The sequence below is a fragment of the Pseudonaja textilis genome, chromosome 2 (genome assembly GCF_049901715.1).
Source record: "Pseudonaja textilis isolate UNSWEBS1 chromosome 2, rPseTex1.2, whole genome shotgun sequence".
In the NCBI taxonomy this organism is placed as follows: Eukaryota; Metazoa; Chordata; class Lepidosauria; order Squamata; family Elapidae; genus Pseudonaja; species Pseudonaja textilis.
The window spans coordinates 216,802,577-216,824,094 of NC_141991.1; the positions used below are offsets into that span (position 1 = coordinate 216,802,577).

Here is a 21,518-nt window from a genome sequence, read left to right on the forward strand (position 1 = left end):
CTCAGAGATGTTCCCCAAGTCTCCCCATGCCTCCCTTGTATTCTCACAACCCTCTTGTGCTCTCATCATCTGACAGTAGCTACTAATCCACCTGATAGCTTGCTTGGGACTATTCCGGTCCTAATTTCCATTGTAAGTCAAGGACCAACTATACTTTATATAGGAAGGCAGCATTTCTTAAAGCAGGAATGTCAAACTCACGTTGTCATGGTGGCATCATATGATGTATCGAAACTTTTTTGCCCTTCGCTAAACCGGGTGTGGGTGTGGCCAGTGCATAATGTATCCGCCCCATGGGCTGGGAGCTTGACAGCCCTGTCTTACAGCATTTAAAACTGCTGTAAGATGGAGTTTTATCATAATTGACAAAAAGCATGGCTGTACTTTTTTAAAAGATTTTTTTATCCCCCCTTTATTATTTTTATTTATAATCCAAGGCAGCCAACATACAGTTTCTGATACTCTTTCTTCCTCCTATTTTCCCCACAACAATGAGCCTGTGAGATGAGTTGGGCTGAGAGAGACTGACTGGCCCAAAGTCACCCCAGCTGATTTGTCACATCTAAGGTGGGACTAAAACTCACAGTCTACTAATATCTACCCTGTAACCTTAACCACTATGCCAAATTGGCTATATAATCTATATAAAAACAATTGTAATGAATATAACTAGTCCCTTTTTGTGACTTTGTCCTTAAGGCATTTATAACAGCTTGTTTCTCCACCAATATTGTTAACACCTTAACTACCATCATTAATTATTTTACTTAAAACAAGCAAGCAAGACTATTTTTAATGAGATATTAAGTAGTAGTAGGGATTATAAAGACATTGGTATAGAACATAATTTCTCGTACTCCTTGATATTTTATTTGAAATATACTTACTATTACCAGTAATATATTTTGTACGGCTGCAAACACTTTGAAAATTACTTGGAAGTACCTAAGACCTGATTTAAGGACAGCCTTAGCTCATTTCTATTACTTGTTCAAGTATGCAAGCGTGAAAAATGATGCCACTGCTTTAATAGTCATATTAAAGACTTGCTATTATAATTATTAGATTTGATAGAAAAAGCATCACCTGTTTTCCCGGCTTATGTATTCATTTGTACTTGGAAAGTACTGTAGTTCAAAGCAGAGAAAAATAAAAGATTTCTTAATGTGTGCATTTTTAAAATATGCTGTTTTAATGTTTTACTGGGGAAAACTATAATCAATTTACCAAGAATTGTTGATTGATCCTCTTTCTTATAATCCTTAGGACAGTGAAAAGAAAGGCTTTATGAATAAACTCTATGCCATTCAGGAAGTGTGCATCAGTGTTCAGAACATCCTCGATGAGGTGGCTTCTCTTGGAGAAAGGATTAAGAAGTAAGTATCGACAAATGGTTGCTTAGCTGTTCTCAAATTATGTTCACACCAACACTGCCAGATTAATCAACCAGCAATACTATGGGAACGATTTGTGTACTTCCTTGTCAAGCCAAGCCAAGAGACACAATATTGGGGAAGAAATTTGAAGAAATTTTTAGAAAAAACTGCATAAATTTGTTTCAACAAAGTGTAAATATGTGCTTTCATGGAGTTTAGAGCAAATTTTAGCTCCAAAATTGCTTTTAAGGGATTGGGTCCAAAGCATCAACACATGCCATATTCTACACTCATGTGTATTCATAAACATGTTGATTCTTTCACTGAAATTAATCTTGTTCCACTTAAAGATCTATATTCTACCTGCTGTTGCTTTTGGTTTTTTTCTTGTATTTCTGACCTATTAATTTTTCATTCAGTACATTCAACTGGACTATTCCATTCTTAAGCTGGCTGGCCATTGTTGCTCTCTGTGTGTTTACAGTCATCCTGTATTTCATTCCACTGAGATACATTGTCCTTGTCTGGGGTAAGTAGAGACTTTCCCCTCCAGAACTCTCTGTAGAACCTAGTACAAATTGCTTTAAATTTGTGAAATATATTATCTTTAGTGAATATTTAGTGATAGTGGATGGAGAATGTTCTGTTTTTCTAAATTCACAGTAATGCTTTGAATGTGTCAGATGGAAGTTTATACCAATACAATCAAATAAAATTGCAGTCCTCTTCTTCCTCATACACATTGTCTTAACATGCATTTAATACAAATGTTGAGCCAGTATTAAAAAAATTAATGGGTATACTGACACATTGGCATTCATGCTTTTAAATATATCGAGTCTGCATTAGCGGTTATCATTTTGGCATTCAAAACCCCAATTTGGCACTACTCATCTATGGCTTTCTGCCAAGTAAAATTATTTTCTTACTGATAGAAATTACGTTAAAATCAGGAGTTCCTGTTTCTAAGGCAAAAGGTATGAAGCACTAATCAAGAATGGCTGTATAGCTAATCCAGCATGCCTATGCAATTACTTTTACAATGACATCAAAACATCAGTACTGATCTATGTGAACTGTTGCTTTGTTCAGGCATCAACAAATTTACAAAGAAACTCCGAAGTCCATATGCGATTGATAACAACGAACTACTTGATTTTCTTTCCAGAGTCCCTTCAGATGTGCAACTGGTCTGTATATATATATATATATATATATACGTATGATGTTAAAGTTGAAGATATATTATTTTTGAAGGTTAATTTTCTAGTTAAATTGTGAGTTAATAGACAAACAGCGTAAGTTATATTACATCAGCGCTTGCATGGTTTGAAGCAACAGCTTCAGGGATATAAGATGATGAAAGCAGAAAACGCCACTGTAAAAGAGCAAATCATTTCACTCAGTCCACTGAAATATGAAGCAAGTCAGGCAAGGATGCTGTGATGGCAATCCTTTGCGCTTTGAAAGGTCTGCATTTGATGGAGGCATTTACGTTTGCAGAAAACTGCAGCATATTCCTCAAAGAAAACTATGCTAAAATATTTCTACTGACAAGTGCCTATTTGTTCCTTGATTGTACAGTTATAATTGTAGCTATCTTTGTAATAGAGCTCTACATTGTCCTAACTTTAAAAATGTCATTTAAAAAATGTCTGTCTTTTTTTTTTAAAAAAAAAAGTCATTTGGCTTTGAAAAAATTTTCCTTATGGAAACTAAGAGAAAGCTTTACTGAAATGTTTACTGCCATGGTCTCCTTTCCAACGTACTCACTGTGTTATTTGTTATTTTTGTTTTCTTCCTTCCCCTTGACCTGCTAATTTCCATGGTTTGCGTTTTAGGAACAGTGTTAAAAGTTTGTCTTTTGTTTGTCAATATTGTTTCCTTCCCTAAATATTTCTAGCCCCATGGTGTAGTTGTATTAAAAAAAAATCTTTGGTTTGCTGAGTTGAAATGGATGTCTGAATTCTGTGTTTAAACAGGTGCATTATCAAGAACTGAAACCAGACCTTTCTCACAGCCCAAGTAAGAGGAAGAAAAACAACCTTTGCTAGTCAGTTCCATGTGCTGAACAGATCAGCATCTGAAGAAGGCGTCAGCAACTGAACAGATCAACATTTGAGGAGGATTTCTTCTCTTTCTAATTTTTTGTTTATTTTCTTTTGGGTAGTGATTTTTTGTAAAAAATGGTAATCTTAATGAGAAATGTGTAAATACTGTACAGAGAGATTAAGCCAGGAAAATATTATTTCCGTTGTACAGAACTACAATGAAAGTTTGAAATTTAGCTTATGCTCGAGCTTTGTAGATGAGAATAGCCATCAATAGCATGAATGTGGAATGGTACGTGCCAGAAACATACAAAGGGATAAAGATGTATTAAATGTAATTTAATTCATGCTAATTAATATTAAGAAACCAAATAACTGATCTTTTCCCCAAAAAAGGATGTTCACTTTAAAGTTCCATTTTATACATATTACTAGACATGCAGAGTAAAGCAAATTCATTTATTTTATCAATCACTGCTGCAAATAACCAGATATTATAAGTTAACCAGAGCTTGCTGGAAGTAAATGAGTTACATGCAACACATGTCTTAATGGATTTCCAAAGATTTAAAGGATTTCTTGATACTTTTATCATTCCACCGCCAGGTTTCAAAAAAAAATATTCCTATCTCTAAAATTACTGCCAGATTTATAACTGATTCCATATCTAATTTTTATAAATACTTTAATCTTAGTTTGTAGTTGTTAGCCTCATGAACAACTTGCATATATTTTGTAAGCAAAATCAGTTTTAAACACATTGCCTCAGATGACAGGTTATGAACATCTTCTGTGCACCTAAGTAATACTTTAGGTTTACATTATCCTAAATTTTTATAGGAGTCAGTGGAAACACATTGCAGGCAGATTTTATTTTTTCTTTAAATTAGTCTTTTCTCCAGAAGGTTAAATGGCCTATTATATGCACACCAAAAAAAGCTTACCACATAATTTTTATAGAAAACTTTCAAGGGGGTATAAAGAAGATTAATTGTGACCTCAGGGGAAAAAAGTTTCTATACTTTTCATTTAGAATATTTCTCTTGAGTTGGGATTACTGCTCAGATTTTATTTCACTACTCCAATGAAAAGATATTAACCAGTATATTTGCATTAAAATGTGGTGAAGATATATTCCTTTTTATCTATTCTTGAGCATGTCTCATGAAAACTGATTTTGGATTGTGTATTTGTTGGTTAAGAGATCTATAAATGGATCTTGCCTAAATATACAGTCTGCTTGATAGAATACCAAACTACAGGGTAAGCTAACCCTGAACATGTTTCTTGAGTAGCCAGGTAGTTTTGATATGCATATGTACAAAGAAATTTTCTGGTTGCTTATTACTGATGGGCAATATTTAATGGAAATAAAAAGTTTTATTGATATGAATTTTGAGGAATAGAAAATAACTCTAGAACATTACGCTAATTTAAAAACTTGTTGCAAAGTATGTGAAAGGTTTTTCCCTGTGATATCATCATTTATTATTATCTATTATCTTGTGGGGATACATTTCCTGCACAAAATATTTATGTGATTAAATTTGGCTGTTTCATGTGAATTACATTAGAATAAGTGTGCGTATCTCTCTCTCTCTCTGCGTCCATCCATTTTCTGCACAGGAATGCCAAGGATTAGTGATATGAGTGTTATTTTCAATTCTTGGCTGTTTAGCAACAGCTTAACCTTAGATCAGCAATCCCCAACCTTTGCAGCTTGATGTCTCAGCTGGCGGGGGGTGTAACTGGGCCATGTAAGCAGTGGGCTGGTATGCACCCATACATGGCTTGATTTGTGTAAGTTGGATTGCATGTGCGTACAGGCCCCCACTCACTAGAGTTGAGCTGTGCACACATGCTGTTAGTGTTCCAGCAACCCTCCATTCTGCCCAATAACTCTGAAACAGATATCTTCTCAAAAGTTCCTTTTTATTTGTGTAACTGGCACAATTCTGGGATCCCGAATCTGAAAGTTCCGGGCTTCCTTACAATAAGTAAAAACAAAATCCATCTCCTGCACCCATCATCACATCACACGGCCCAATCTTCATCCATCCCAAGTTAAGACTTCCTCTCATTTATATGCAACAAAACCTGATCTTGCATCAGAAAAAGAATGTTATTTTGTCTGACTAGATATACTCCAATAAATTCCCCCCTTCCACTGTCCCAGGCTCAGATGTGGCAGTGTGGGAGCATCTGATCTCAATATGGCTTCCAAAGCTGACACATAAATGTGCGCCAGCCCATCACTCTTGTGACCCAGTTGCAAATAAGCCGCAGCCCAATTATGGGCTGCGACCAGGGTTTGGGGATTCTGATCTTAGATAATTTTAGCCTGAAAAAAATGACAAGTGATATTGGGCTGCCTCCTAAATCTTTCGTCTTGTTTAAGGAAGAATAAAGCGGTCAGCTTAACAATCTCCCATACTGCATTTTAAATCTCAAACTTCCTTTTATGTATATGAAGAAATGTGTGAACAGAGATAACCTATCTAAAGAAAGTCCTAATTTTCACTTCCATCTATTAAGAAAGTTTTAGCCTATATTCTAGAATACTTTGAACAAGTGAAAAAGTAGAAAAATTATAATCTTTCAGCCCTGAGAGAAAGTTTAACTTGATTTTGAGAGAAGATGTAACAGATCAAGTTTTTCACATAACAGCAGGGGATGATTCACATTTTGCACGCAATTAAAAATTAATAACATTAAATGAGACAGTTCTTGTGGTTATCATTTATATCTATTCAGTATAATTTTAGAAAGCATGGCATAGCCTGTTCTAGAAAGAGTAAGAACTTTGTTAGTGACGGGAACTTGTTCAAAGAAAATTGGCTAGAAGATTTTAAAATACTTTCTAGATTTACTTTTGTTTTAGATTAGGACCCATGCTATCAAATTTTTACAAATTTATCAAGGCAGAAAGCCCTACTCAGCTTAATGTAATGATAGCCTGAATTCTCTTTAAATATGTCCATCACAAAACTTTCATAAGTGGACTTAGGACTTGTAATACTTGATTAATGACTGGAACTGGAACTAGAACTCTATTACTAAGTGATATGTCATAAAGCAAAAAAATAAATAAAATCACATGACCATGCCGACTTATGATGGCAGGCCTGATTGTAGTTGTTAAGCAAATCCTATGTAGCCTTTCTGTGTGATGTCATGTGGCCATGAGTTACAACTTCTTGCCAGGTTTCCCATTGACTTTGCTTGTTGAAAGCCTGGAATTAAGGTCACAAATGGTGATCAAGTGACTATGAGATGATACGACCATCATAATTGCATTCTGGTTACCAAGTGGCCAAATCATGGTGATGTGACTGTGATGACCAAGGGCAAGGAATGGAAGCAACAGTCAGCTGATAGTGCAAACTCCCCTTTATTGCTCCAACTTTCCCCCAAACGCTCCCACGTTTATGACAAGTCCCAGAACAAAGTGCTCGCGCACACACCTCCAGCAGCCTCTGGCTGGAGTAGTCTAACAAAATGCTGTTAGTACAACGGCTTTGAGGCAAAAAGTCCAGTGGGGCAAGGAAACAAGGCAATTAGTCCAATGAAGCAAACAATGCAGTGAGTCCACAAAGCAGAGGAACAAGGCAATTATAAGGCAAGAAGTCCAGCAAACTCCAGGTGTTGGCAACAGCACACACAACTCCATGAAGTCAGCGCTTGTTCCCATCAAGTGCCCCTCTCCACTGCCTCTCCTTCAGTTTTAGTCCCCATGTGTACCTTGTGAAGAGGGGCAGGGCATTTTCCCAAGTTGGCCTGCACTGTTCCCATCTCTCCACTCTCTGTGCTAGGGGATTAGGAGGGGGCGGTCCTTGCTCATTGCCTGAGTTCCATCGCTCCTCATCTCCACTGCCTGATCTATCTTCCCCCCTCTCTCGGTCATCCTATCCATGTTCTTCCCTGCTGGCAAGCCGTTCCAGGCCCAAGGGGCCCGGGGCTGCCTCGTCCTATTCCTTGTGTTCCTCCAAAGCCAATGAGACCGCCCCCTCAACCTCCCATCATCTCCAGCACTGGCTCATCTCTGCGGACTCTGGCTCTGAGGGGGCCATGACAGTGAATGCCATGAAGGGCATAACTTCGAGGACCAGTCACAGGTGTCTTCATTCAGCGCTGTCATAACTCCAAATTATTGCTGAATGGGTGGTCATTGGTTTTTTTTGTGCTGATCAAAAACAGACAAAAGAACAAGTAATTCTTCAGGTTCTATGAACACTCCAAAAATAATAGATTGATAGAGAAGATATATTGCATTGTCTACATGGCATTTATATTAAAAAAATAACAATTTAAGAGCCATCATCCCATACAAAGAAAATGTCTCCTTTCAAAAATTTACATCAAATTGATACATCATATTTTTAATGTTCATTTAATATATAACACAGAAATTTGAGGACATTTCAGATAATTCAAAAGTATACCTTTATAAAAAATTAATAAGGATTGGACTTCTTGGAAAGTAATTGTGAAATGCGTGTCTGCTTTCAGCAGAGCTTACAACTGTGGTGAAATGACAACTCAGCAAATGGATTAAAATGTCAATTTTCTTCTCTGTATAAAGGGGAGGAGCTGGGATTGCCAATAAACACCCCATAGAAAGGTTCCCAGTGGGAAGACAAACAGTGGTCTGCAACAGGATTTAGAGCTCTGGAAGCTGTTTTGCCCAAGCAAAATACCGTCTTCAAACGGTATTGGATTCCTCCACTTCTTTATTACTCCAGGAACTTGCTTTTTAACTGCTTTTTGAATATCAAAAACCTTCAGAATAACAAGTTCCACTGTACTGGGCATTCTCCTTCAATAATCAGTGAAAAGTTTCATGTAAGTTTAAGAACTTTAAAAAATATTCTGAAATAAACAGCAAAAGGAAAGATATAATGTTGATTTTGAAAAGTTATACATGGACTAAGGGGCCAGATGGATTGGAAATAAGATTTTTAAATTATAAAAATCATTTCTAATGGATTGTTTAAAATCCTTTTAAAATGTATGAAGTTTTCTCTTTAAGTATTAGAAATTATTTTGTTGAAAAATATTGGGAATAAGAAAAAACATGAGAACATTTTGAAGGCTTGGCACTAGAAGCAACCAGAAATTAATTACAATTTAAAAAGGCCCACTAATGTAGAATAAAGTATTTTTATTTTGGCAAAACTTAAGAATATTTGGGAACAAATTTCTATAGTCTGCTACCATTGTATTAAATAAAAAGCAATCTTATTTTTTCTATTGCGTTTTTATTTATTTTTAAGAACTTGTGTATCTTTTGTTGTTTATTTCAGAACATTTTTAAAAGTTTTTACAGTCACATTACCATGATCTGGTTTGGTTTGGTTTCTTTTTTGATATTTCAAAAAAACATTGTCTGCTAAATGGGTTTAAAAGAGGAGATAGAAGAAGATGCAACTGAGAATCAAACTTTTGGATTTGAATTTAAAATTGACAAATTACAAGAGGAAAAAGATTTCACACTGGATTTACTAATAACTAATAAGACACAAATAATAAGAGTTACGGACAACTTTCTTCTCTTGAACTTATAAAAGAGAGATTGTTATACGCATAAATCAGTTTTGACAAAAGGCAAATTGAAAAATAAATTTTTGAGACAGTTTAAAGGGGATAAACATCAAAAAATTTAAAAGCAAAAAGGAATATTAAACTGCCCTATGTGATTAAGGTTAAATACATATATGATGATTTTCTAGTAGTTCTTAATAGTTTTTCTCAGTGTAGACTGAATGACAGAGTTTTAAATATTTGTTGTATAGGTAAAATATGGGAAAAAGGGATTTTTAATTGTATTTTTAGCGAAAATGAAATTACTATGTGAAAATTAAGGAATGTGAAACTGATTTATTTGTAAAAGGTTAAAATTCATATTTTATTTCAATAAACCTTAATGATTAAGATTGAACAACAGGGTTTTATAATTTGTTTATAGGTAAGAGATGAGATATGGTAAGAGATCCTTATTGAGATGTTAGAAGTGACAAGTTACTGATATTTGTATTTATCTTGATGAAAGTGAGTGTCATTTCTTTGCATATTTTTTATTTTTCTATGCACTTTTTCTTTTTACGTTATATTTTTTCTTAGCTTTTATTTTCTTTGTATTTTTAAACTAAAATATATAAAAGAGTTTGTAAGTATCAAAGTTAATTTTATAGTAAGCAGAGCATGTAAATTGCTATTGAGAAATGCTAATGTAAATGGGCAGAATAATGAATAGCCATTAAAGCTGGGACTGGACAGGGGTGGTGGAAAAAGCAATCCTACTTTCAACCAAACTCAGTTTAAAATATGATTACTCTTTTAACTATTGAGAAACTAGCATGTTTGTAACTCTAATGGGAAGTTCAGTTGAGCAGTATTAATAAATCTTCATAAGCCTTTTTTGAACTGTGATAATTCACCTTCTACTATTTATTTGCTATGTATTTAAATTCTACCAGTATGCGATTGTAAATTATACCATCTATGATTATTCTTCTGTAATATTCCTAATTACAATATTAATACATAATGTACATTTATATTTTAGCAACTAGTCTGTGAAGGCCACTTTGGAGTAGTGTTTAAGGCTCCAGACTATAAACCAGGAGAGACTGAGTTCTGGTCCTGCCTTAGGTATGAAGTCAACTGGGTGATCTTGGACCAGTCCCTTTCTCAGTCCTAGGAAGAAGGCAGTGGCAAACTACTCCTGAAAAATAGTGCATGGATTTGGCAGGCAGGCACCAAGTATCAACACTCACTTGAAGGTACTCATCTCTCCCATTAAAAAAAACCACTATTTTTGTACTGTTTTTATTCTGACTTGTAGACTGTTAGTTTCTTATTGTGGGAGAAGCTCCAGCTAATGTAGAGTAAGCATACAATTAGCTGAATAACTATACTTCATTTTTATGTAATTAATGAATCTATATCCCACCTTTCTGTTTATTCCTACACTCAAGAGGCTTACATTTTTCTACCATAAAATATATAAAATGAAACAATTAAAATCCATTAAAAGCTTGGCAGAGTTTGTGTCTCTTCCCCTTCTTCCTGAATAGTGGGACAGTGGAGTTAGAAAAAGCAACAAAATAATTGTTTCTAAGTATGACCAACTCAGGAAGTTGGTACATTAGCATAATTCTGTAATTAGGAAAATAGGCTTTGGTCTTCCTGCTGCCATCTACAAATCCTGTGACAACTTAAGGTTCAGGATTATTTCCAAAGGGGAACCCTGCTCTTTCTGCAGGAATTAACCACATCCAAATGCAGTTTCATCTCAATCCAATCCCATTCTTTACCAACAGCATTTTCACCTTTAATTTTAATTTGTTCTCCATCATCTGGCATTATTGAGATTAATGGCATTCAAGGCACTGAGATTTGGGTTGCTTTAGAAATAATGGATGGATAGATGAATGAATGAATGAAAAATAAATGTTAGAGAGCTGGCAGATAATATTGTAGCAACATGACTCCATTATGCCCAGCATCATCCCAACAGGAAAGAGCAAAAGTAAAACAAAACCATTCCTCCAATACATAACTCTGTCAGAGAGCCCAGATAAAGTGGCTGATATTACTAAAAGCTTCCAAGTATAATCTCCCTGCATGACCAAATAGGTCTCAGACAAAACCCAATTAATATGATGGCAGAAAATGTTTCATCCAGATGCAACTGCAGCTGAAAAACTCAATTTTAAAAATCACCTTATCCAAGAACAGAATATTTAATTGACCTATAATTGGAATAATGTCCTGGATGAAGGAAAAGCTTTTTCAGTAAAGGTCTTCTGTAGGACATAACACTCTGCACAGGAAGATATTGATCATCACCCAACCTCACCTGACTGATTTAATCAGCCAGAAAGGGCAAGATCAAGCAAAGTCCTTGTATCTGTCTTCTGTCTTCATCTTTCTGAGCTGCAAGTTGAAGAATATTCATATGAACCTGCCAAGGTTACTTTTCTATGACCTATCCTAATACTGGAATCCAAATTGAAGGGAACGATAGACTTTGTATATAACAATGAAACAGCTCGTTTTTCTGGCTTCCCTTGCCCCACATCACAATGGAATTCTGCCTAATACAGAAAAGTATCACTGCCCCATTTCTGTGCAGGTGCAATGGAAACAAAACTTATGGATCATCAGGGCTCTAACAATAACACAAATGTTGAGGCCCATGACTCCAAAATGACACCATGGCTTGGAAATCCAAAAAGACCAATATCAGAAAATAATGAGTTGCTAAGAGGTAACAATAAAAACCCTCTGTCCAATAATACATCTAATCTAAAAGGGCCTGACAATCTCCAAAGGTTAGAGAAGAGCCAAGTTAAGGCTTACTGAAAGGCAGGGAGGATAGGGGGCATTTCAAAATTATGGGGGGAAACTATTCTAGACAGTGGGGGCTCCATCAGAGAAAGCATGCTTCTGATTTCCAGTAGATGACATTGTTTCATTGGACTTGGAGCATGCCAGATATGACCATACAGGGTGGATAAAAACCAAAGGAGACAAGTCATTCTTCAGATAATCGGGCCCTATGCCATATAGAACTTTATAGGTAACAAACCAGCACCTTGAATTGCACTTAGAAACCTACTGATCATCAGTGAAATTATCAGAGAAGAGACATTACACAAGCATTAACAAAACTTGGCCATGATAACTCACACTGCTGCTTCCATGTAGATTAAGATGGGGTTAAGACTTCTAAGGGTTTTCCTTGACATCTGATGTGCTCCCTCTTCCAGTCTTAAACCCCACAATTGGTACAGAAAAATATAACATCAATGATATAGAAGGTCCCTGAGAGAGCAAAGTGAACTACCCAATACCAGCATTATCAATCAACATAAATAATTCCACCTCAGCTTTATGCCTACTTTAAAACTAAAAAAAGTGTGATAAATTCATGCATAAAAACTGGAGATGGCTTAAAAGAAAAAAAAAAAAGAGTACAGATAAACTCCATTGCCAAATCTGAATCCCATTAAGTTTTGTGGAAGGTTTTCATCGATATGTGTTAAGGCCCATCAAGACTGTGTTTTCATTTAAGTGTGAAGCAGGATGGGTTTTTAGTTATTAGAAAAAAGTATGTGAGAACAGTCTTTCTGCGGGACTCAAAACTTTGAAAGTTCTTTGTCCCTTTCAGAGGAAAGAGAGATAGACTTATTGGAAAAAAATACTTATGTTCTTTGGTATCGCTTAGCAGCAGAAATGTGATTTTACTTTGCTGTTTCACCCTTTTTCAAATGAAAGACACTTCATTCAATATACTTGGCTCATTTGAACACAAAATAATTACTGCTTGGTACCACTTGGCAGCAATTACAGTTGCGAAATGCAGGTATTCAAGGCAATATATTTAAAAATGGAGTACAAATGTTTAAAAGAGTTTGGGACATTTTTTTTCTAAAAAAGTATATGCAAATTGTTATATAAAAATGACTTAGTATATTTCAGTATAGACAACAATATAATCATCATCATCAAAAAATGTTCAAACTTACAGACCATTCTGAAAACGTATCTGTGTACCAATCAAATCATTATTGTATAACAATAACTTGAAGATTAACTGAATTAATGCAGGACAATTGTTTGAACCCACTTGTGCATTGTAACAACATTCACACAAATGTAACAGAATGCCATTTGTTTGTTACGTGAATGAACCATGTTGGGCCTCAGGCTAACATTTACAGTATCAATCCATTCAAAGAATTAAAAATTGGTAGGAAATTGGTTTATTCATAGCTGTGCTTATCAAAAAGCAATAATCACACTGAGTTGGCTAATCCTGGCATGTTCTAAAGTTAGTGTAAACTGCAGTTCCTGAACTGAGGAATCATTGAGAACAATATAGTTAGGGTAAAACTAGAAATCTCTTTAACTAGTCCACAAAAGAAAGTGGACATTAAAGTGGATAATTATAATAGTTCGCATATTAGGGTTTTCTAATATGGTTTACAAAAGCACAACTTTTCATGTGTTTCATTTATCCAAGCAAAAAATGCCACGGAATATTACAGTTGATATATTTTAGGCAAGTCACATTAACTTTGAAGTTTGTCAGTTAAACATGAACCAGACGCCTGAATTGTAATTATAATTTGCTGTAACATTGTGAAAAAAGGTTGTTTTTGTTCTTCTGGGTCATTTTTCAGATCCTCAATAGTTTTCTGAAGATATCCTGGGAGTTTCTGAAAAGTTTCAAGCTCTCTAAAATAAATATCTATTAACCAATGATTAGAAGAGTTCATATTAAGCGTATAACAGTCATCTGTCACCAGGAATGGATCTGAGCAATCAAGATTTTTAAAGGTAATAGGAAAAGGTCTAAATAAGTCATATACAGAACAAAGATTTAACAACATCTTGCAAAATAAGCTTATCCATAATTCTTTGCGTTGATTATAGAAATTATTTTGTACTTGAGCATGAAATTCCTCAACTGTCTGTTCTGGCTTTACAATATTCAAAAGACGTTGCTTAGTTGCTGGACATTTTATGTAATCAAGTGGCAACTTTCCTTTAGAATCTTTTTGTTGTAGCAATATTGATCCTGTAGGAGACAAAACATCAGTCAGAAATTATACACACACATGTAGACAGAAAGTGTCTAAGAAAAGTCTGCACTCTCCATGAATCTGAAACATGAGTAACACAACAAAATGAATTTTTTATAAAACTAGATAAATAGTATAATTTAAAGATTATATGTTTTATAATGTGATTTTTATCCTGTTAGGACACTATACCATGGCTATTAAAAAGTATGTTACTGCATGATTTATATATATATAAATGTATATATTATCGCCAAGATACGCTCAATCTTACATGCCAAGACCTGCATACCTGTACCTGTGAAAATCTACGAATGAATGAAAATATATATATATATATATATATATATATATATATATATATATATATATATATATATATATATATATGTTTTCTGAGGTTCTCGGTCTTTGTATGTGGATCTTTGGTTGTTCGGGTTTTCTCCTCGAAGATTGAGTATCTAGGCAACGTTGATGAAGTCTCATTCATCATCTTCAGGCTTCTGTCTTCAGCTCTGTGCTTCTCAGAGTGAATCACAGAATCTCTGAGAAGCACAGAGCTGAAGACAGAAGCCTGAAGATGATGAATGAGACTTCATCGAAACGTTGCCTAGATACTTCGAATCTTACGCGGGAGAAAACCCGAACAACCAAAGATCGATCTATCTATCTATCTATCTATCTATCTATCTATCTATCTATCTATCTATCCATCTATCCTCTATCTATCTATCTATCTATCTATCTATCTATCTATCTATCTGCAAATAAAAACTGTCAGCAGCCAGGCTTGATGCGGACACTAGCTAGAAATCCAAGCCCCACCCCAAAAACCCTTTCTTGTTCTGAGCACAGCTTATTTGTTGAACATAGTTGTATGTATAAAAACGGGCCACAATTCTAAGCATATTTTCAGTTTTTTGCAAAAATGTAAGCATCCTGATAGAATTGTAGTCAATGAACTAAAATAAACATGCCTCCAATTCATGTAATAATTACAAGAAAGAAAAATAATAGTTTTGGAATGGGTTTCACAGTTCTAAGAATTCACCATTATTGAAAGTAATCTCAAATATGTAAGAAGACCTAAGAACATTTCTTCTGTCAAGTGTTCTGTTAATTTGTACTTCCATGCACCCTTTAACCAAGCAACTCATATTAGTTCAATTAAATGTCTTAGATATTTGGAATGCAATAGGGATGCAATAGAGCATACTCATCCAAACTTGTTATTTGGTTTTCATCAGCTTACCTTATATTACAACAGGGTGCCCTGTGGGCAATGATGATGTCACTGGCTGACATCACCACAAAGCACTTTGGTGCTTTTGACACATAAGTATAGTATGTTACAATATAATCCAGCATATCTATGATAGCAGATCTGATTATAAAACTAGATCATTCTAGTTTTCTAGTTTTTAAGTATTCTTTTAGTCTATTTTTCATTGAACTTTTAGTATGTAGTTATGATCTATGAAAATATACTTCTGCAACAACTTTTGCAACACAACAACTGATAATAACATTTTATTAATCAGATTTTTGTAGACAACTGATAATTTCAGTTGTCACATCAGATAATAACAATCTCCAAGACAAAATAATTCAGAGTTGGGCAGGAAGAGTGTGCTTTCCAGATTTTTATTTTCATTGTTTCAACTAGTTGCTTAAATATTTAGACGTTTTGTGTCCTTTTATTCTGGAAAACAATCTGGTTCATGCTACAGCCTAACTATGTTGTGAAAGGGATCATTTCTGCACTTCTTTTTCATCTGGGATTCTCTATGCATCATGGCAATTCATGTTTGTATAGGTCAGAGATATGGACAATGATGTAAACACCTGCAATAGCTTTCCATTGTGTACTTACTTTGTAGAAAGTCATGCAAATTACGCTAATATAGAAGTTTTTGATATGATAAAATCTCTACAGTCAAGGAACATACGATTTTTTTGGTTCTACATGTCTACACTGAGTAGCTTACCTAGAATCCATTTACCCTAATTCAGCAAGTTTGTAGAATTTGTAGATGTAAAAGTCCATATTAATCAATGATTAAAAGTGTGCATCCAGGACTTACCAGAAAATAAAAGGGAGTGACTGAAGTAGGGATCTTTTTTTTTCTTAACAGGGATCACTGTTCATTTTATTTTGTTTGACTAGGAAAAAATTATTACTATGTAACTCACTGCCATTATTCTGGTTAGGGAAAACATCCCATCAATTTAGATTTTATAGGATTGCAAACCACAGGATAATTTTTTTTTTGAATTGGCAAATAACACGGGTAGTCATAATCTTATTTACATTTAACTGGAATGCCCTTTTCTGCCTAAAAATGGTTATACTAAAACTAATGCAATCCATTAGGTAAGAAAAATGTTGGATAATCCTGGCCAAATTACTATCTTTCAAAGTAACCTGTTTCATAGGGTTTGTTGTGAGATTAAAACATGCAGAATATGGGGCACTAACAAGCAGATTAATATTAGTGTAACTGGTGAAAGTTTATAGAGATGAAATTAGCTGGAGTGGTAAAGAAAAATGTCATAACTCTAAAAGATAGATACTGCATTGTAGTTAGTTACCTAAAAATAAAAGGCACATGGATGAAGAGAGTGAAAGTTTTGAACGGTTCTGAAGAATAAGAAATGTAATTCTACCCTGAATATGCAACACAGAGTTCTTGTCAAGCTCTTGTCAAAACCACTGACAGGCCAAAGCCTGGCAACTGACAGCAAAGATAAGTCTGAGTATACAGCCTGTAAAGTTGTCAGAAGACCTTGATGAATGAAAGAGCAAGTAGATCTTCTCCCTTAGGACAAAGGGATCATCCACTGGTCATTCTTCATTGACACAAAGGAAAAATGCACATCTGTCAGTGGAATGCCACATTCAATTGAGGACTTGGACTTGCTGTAATATTGGGTCTTGCATCACTTAGACCAATTGAAGAGAAGCCAGGTATTGGCTGGGCCTGTCATCTGCATGGTGCAGGAGATAAATAAAACACCTGGGAGATCATGTTACTGTTCTGGAAACTATACACCGAGAGGGAAGAACAGGGATATATTGATTGGGAAAGAATGTCAGATAGAGATCAAGCAAATAGCCTTTAGGGGGCAGGAGATAACTGCAAATACAAAGGAGCCTTCCAGATAAAACAAAAAACAGCATTAATTTGTAATTTGGGGTAAGTTTAGCATGTACAGCATGTTTTTTTACTCTGCGCAACCAAGTTATATAAATCTGGAAACAAGATAAAACATGAACTCAGAATGACACTTAAGTATAATAAAGAATATTACAAACTATGCTATGCGTCTGCAGATATAAAATGCTCATGCAAATGTAAACTGTTATATGACCTTTTGATTCTTAACTTACATTGTATAAGTGTAATACTTTTTTAGCGTTTCGCTATTACAATAAGGCATCTTTTTCCGAAGAAACAACAGATATTTGTTCAGCCCAAATAAAAGTACTTTGTTATTAAGTGGCACAAAGCAATCAGCTTAAGCATACTGCAGTTCATTGTAATATAATGTAAAATCAAGTTTTGGGATAGTATGAAATGCAATCTATACTATTTGTTAAGATAATCTTTAAAGCAAATCTGCAATTCAGCAAATATGAAAAAACAGCCACAAATAATTTAACTGACAAGATGAATGAGTATAAATATGGCAAGATACACATCAATATTTATGAAAATCTCCAGCTTTCAAAATGACATTCTAAACAGCCTCCAATTTTAATACTCTGCAATTTTTAGAGATTCAAATTTCTCTAAACTTATTTAGCATAAATGCACTCACCGCCATGCTGAAGTAGAAGCTCAGCAATCTCTACATATCCGTTTGACAGTGCATCATGCAAGGGAGTCACCCCATCCACTTGACTGAATAGGTTTACCTCTGGACAATGCTGCAAAATTTCACGGACGCACACTGTGCTACCATGGTTACAGGCTTCATGCAAAGGTGTCCAACCAGCGTAGTCTGAATTATAAATTATGAGGAGTTAGAGGAAACAGCAAAATCCATATTGGGGTGTTCTTAAAAATGAAATTCAAATTTCTAAAAAATAAAACACATTCCTACACAAATAAACTTCAGCAAAAATCACAAATAATTTAGTACTTTATTTTAAAAGAGGAAACATGACTTGAAAAGAACGATGTATTTCACTGCAATTTTGCAATAATCTAAAAAAGTTTTCTACAAAGCAGATTAATAATAATATTAAGATTTTTTTAGAAGTGAGAATGAGGCTGTTATACTAGAATTTAAATAAAATTCTTATCCGGGGATAAGGTTACCATTCTGAATTCATAATTTTAAAATGGCTAGGTAGGAGTAATGTTTAAATAATTACAGTGCTTAACTGAAAACCCCAAGAATTACATGGGATAAATGAGTGGTTCAACAAGCTTTCATTCCAAGCTATCACTCAAGTCTTGTTTTTAATGTATTTTTATGGCTAAGAAAATAACTGTGAGGAACGTTACAAAAACATACTTTTCATAGTCATTTGGATGGCTTATGGTATCTATTCAATACACAAAAAAAATCAACCACTTACCTTTAACATTAATATCTATTCCTGGTACGGTCAGAAGATGAATCAATTTCTTCACATTGTTGCTTTTGCAAGCAATATGCAGAGCTGTTTCCCCTAGAATGCAAAATTCATACAGTGTAAGCAAAATAGAAAATCAAGGCAATAAGCAAAGTGAAAGGAATTAGGAGTGCTATTTGTCAGAACATTTATTCATAAGAAATATCTCCTCTTCCCAGCGCAAATATCTGTAAAGAACATTTTAGAAAACCACCAAGCTTCTCTTCAGTCACAGATCCAGCAAGGATTGCACTACTGAAGGGTTAACCTAGGAATTATCTCCCCCCCCCCTCCTTTTAGTTGTAAAATGCTTCAGTCACATCCTAAAAGCACCAAGTGATCACAGAATATATGCACAAAAATACTTGGATTTGAAGCTGTAAAAGTTTAGAATGCAGTTGCTCTCCCTTAATTATATTCATGAACCCACATTAAGTGCATGGCTTTTTTTGATAGAGCGTTTGTAGCTTAATTCAAATGAATGTTTCTGTCCAAGCACGAGTGCCTCTACACACTCAAGTATAATACAAAACTTCAAATCTGGTAACAGATGGTTTACTGTTTCTCAATAGGCTGTCTGGCTCATGTACAGTACCAGAGTGAAAAGAGGGGGATGGGGGAAATGGAAGAGATTAAAATGAATGAAACATTTTCTTCTTTAAAAAAAACACACACCCATGCAACCTCATTTAGAAATAGAAAAATATTAAACAAGAAAATCTGCCACCCTGAAATATGAATTGCAAACTTCTAGGTAGCATAGGTGCAGCAGGACAGCTAATAAAAACTATTGATCTACAATATTTGGTTGAACTGATTATATCAGAACAAGAGCATATGAAAAACATAAACAATGAAAACTTGTTTTTAAACCGTTTGCACCATGGGATTGGGTCAGTATTTACCTACATGTAGGAAAGATAAAGTCAAGCACTTCACTGTACCCATCATAAGCCACTTTACTAGGCCTTGCTTTGTATTCAGAACATTGTATTTATGCAAAGAATATTTGGTTGGTTGTTATAAGAAAATCCAATATCCTACTTCCAAATATTTCTACATTAAATGATAATTATGTGCCAATTTATACTAATGCACATTCTCATTAATCAAAGAAAAAGATATAATCTCTAAGTAATTGTTTCTGATACAATTCTTGAGAAATTGGCACAGACTGAGAATAAAATATAAAAATCCACGCGGATTAATTTTTTTTTAAAAAAAAGAAAATTATTTTCGGCATATAGTATAGGAGGAAGACCATTTTAATTGGATTGCTCTTACCTTTCCTAACAAATGTCACACTTAAATTCATCACAATTTTATCACAGAAACCATATCACAATCATACTGTACTGCATTTCATTTAATTTGTGCTTTAATTAGAACTTGGGTAAATTACTAAACTGATAATTTAAACCTTCAATATTTGTCTTCCGATATAATGAACAGTAAAGCCTGGGGCTGAATGCCGAGAAGAAGAAAATACTCCACATGCTTAATAAAGATATATAATACAGCATGCACTTCAGTCTTTGTTCACAAAATGTCTGGGAGTCGAGGGGAGCAAGAGAATTAGACTTTCAAATCAGAAGATAATGCTGATCCTTTCCAAGCACAAGTTGGGGTGGATTAGAGAAATAAGACAGTCAGGACCCAAGTGGATTTATTTAAGGTATACTCTCAATTTAAAACTTGGTGTGCTCAGCAGACCCAGGTAAAAGAGGGGGAAATCCTGAAAAAAGGGCCATTCATTCATATATATGATTTCCCATATTTAAACATCAGACCGTATGCAACATGTAAAGCAGGGAAGTAATGCCTAGCTTCTATAATTATGTGGTACTGCTTTACTGCAAAACCTTTTATTATTTTTAGCATTAGACATACACAATACCTTTAAGATTAATCTTATGAACATTTATCTGGTTAGCTGAAGAATGGCAATTTTCTTTGCCATGAAATATGGTAGGCTTGGTTTTCCTTTTGATATTTTTTGGTAGATGAGCAGAGTTATCCTTGGTTTGTACACTGCAAATAAGCAAACATTGAAAAGAGGGCATTACATGATACAGTTACATTAAAACACCACTAATGTGTATTATAATAACAAAATATTCACAATTCCGACAGCTGACAATCAAAACAGAAACAGCAAATTTAACAGAGAAGCAAATAACTATCCCCAAAATTCAATAAAATAAGAATAATCAGTATGTGGAATATATGTGTAGACAGAAAGATACGTACACCCTTCTATACACACAAACAAATGCGCTCATCACTGAAACAGTAAGGCACAATAATTTACAGACATCGCAGGTCACCTAGAATTCAAGAAATGGGTCAGGTCAGAAGCTGTCCCTCAAAACAGAATCCTAGTGGTGGTGTAGATGTTACTTACGGTACATCAGGCAGGACTTTGGTTTGGTTCTGCTTATCGCCACTTAGCATTAGTAATGCCCTCTGAGACTCAGAACATGGCCATTGCCCTATTTTCTTTTTCTTTTCTTTCTGCATCTTCCCTTTCTCACACATCCCAGCTTGTAAAGTAGGCAGATAGCAAGAAACCTGTTGCAAGAGTGATATTTAGTCTGAGCAATTTGAAAGATTGTAATAGCATTATCGGTCTCTTCTTTTTTACATCTAAAGCTAACATCTTTAAATAATATCTTTCAGATAAACATGCTCTGAGTTTACACAAGTTTTTAAATCATTCTTAATGCTAAAGTAACTTCCATGAAACACATTTCTTATGCCTTTATACCTATTATCGGGAATTCAAAACAGCTCAACTTGCTATAGAAGAAAAATACAAGGGAAAAAGTATACCATGAGAAATTTACAGTCCTGTCCTTCAAATGACTGTGACAAC

The 21,518-nt window shown here is 34.6% G+C and overlaps 2 protein-coding genes across 5 annotated transcripts in view; one reads left to right on the forward strand and one right to left on the reverse strand.

Annotated features, from left to right (window-relative positions):
* MCTP1 (multiple C2 and transmembrane domain containing 1) overlaps positions 1 to 6,715 on the forward strand; it is a 140,285-nt gene extending 133,570 nt beyond the window's left edge. Inside the window, exons 18-21 of the mRNA XM_087927045.1 lie at positions 1,267 to 1,376; positions 1,796 to 1,905; positions 2,469 to 2,566; positions 3,359 to 6,715. Coding sequence (XP_087783171.1) covers positions 1,267 to 1,376; positions 1,796 to 1,905; positions 2,469 to 2,566; positions 3,359 to 3,430 — 390 coding nt within the window. The 3' untranslated portion in view covers positions 3,431 to 6,715. The remainder of the gene's footprint in view (positions 1 to 1,266; positions 1,377 to 1,795; positions 1,906 to 2,468; positions 2,567 to 3,358) is intronic.
* A 6,466-nt stretch (positions 6,716 to 13,181) lies between these two features.
* The window catches only part of SLF1 (SMC5/6 complex localization factor 1), a 29,201-nt gene continuing 20,864 nt past the window's right edge, over positions 13,182 to 21,518 (reverse strand). For 3 of the 4 annotated variants that reach the window (XM_026719194.2, XM_087927044.1, XM_087927043.1), the window contains exons 14-18: positions 21,048 to 21,214; positions 20,541 to 20,674; positions 18,608 to 18,700; positions 17,842 to 18,024; positions 13,182 to 14,015 (exon numbers count right to left, since the gene is read on the reverse strand). In XM_026719194.2, coding sequence (XP_026574979.1) covers positions 13,507 to 14,015; positions 17,842 to 18,024; positions 18,608 to 18,700; positions 20,541 to 20,674; positions 21,048 to 21,214 — 1,086 coding nt within the window. In that variant the 3' untranslated portion in view covers positions 13,182 to 13,506. Of the gene's footprint in view, positions 14,016 to 16,686; positions 17,008 to 17,841; positions 18,025 to 18,607; positions 18,701 to 20,540; positions 20,675 to 21,047; positions 21,215 to 21,518 lie in introns of all 4 variants that reach the window. The other variant, XR_015742254.1, reaches the window with a different exon arrangement.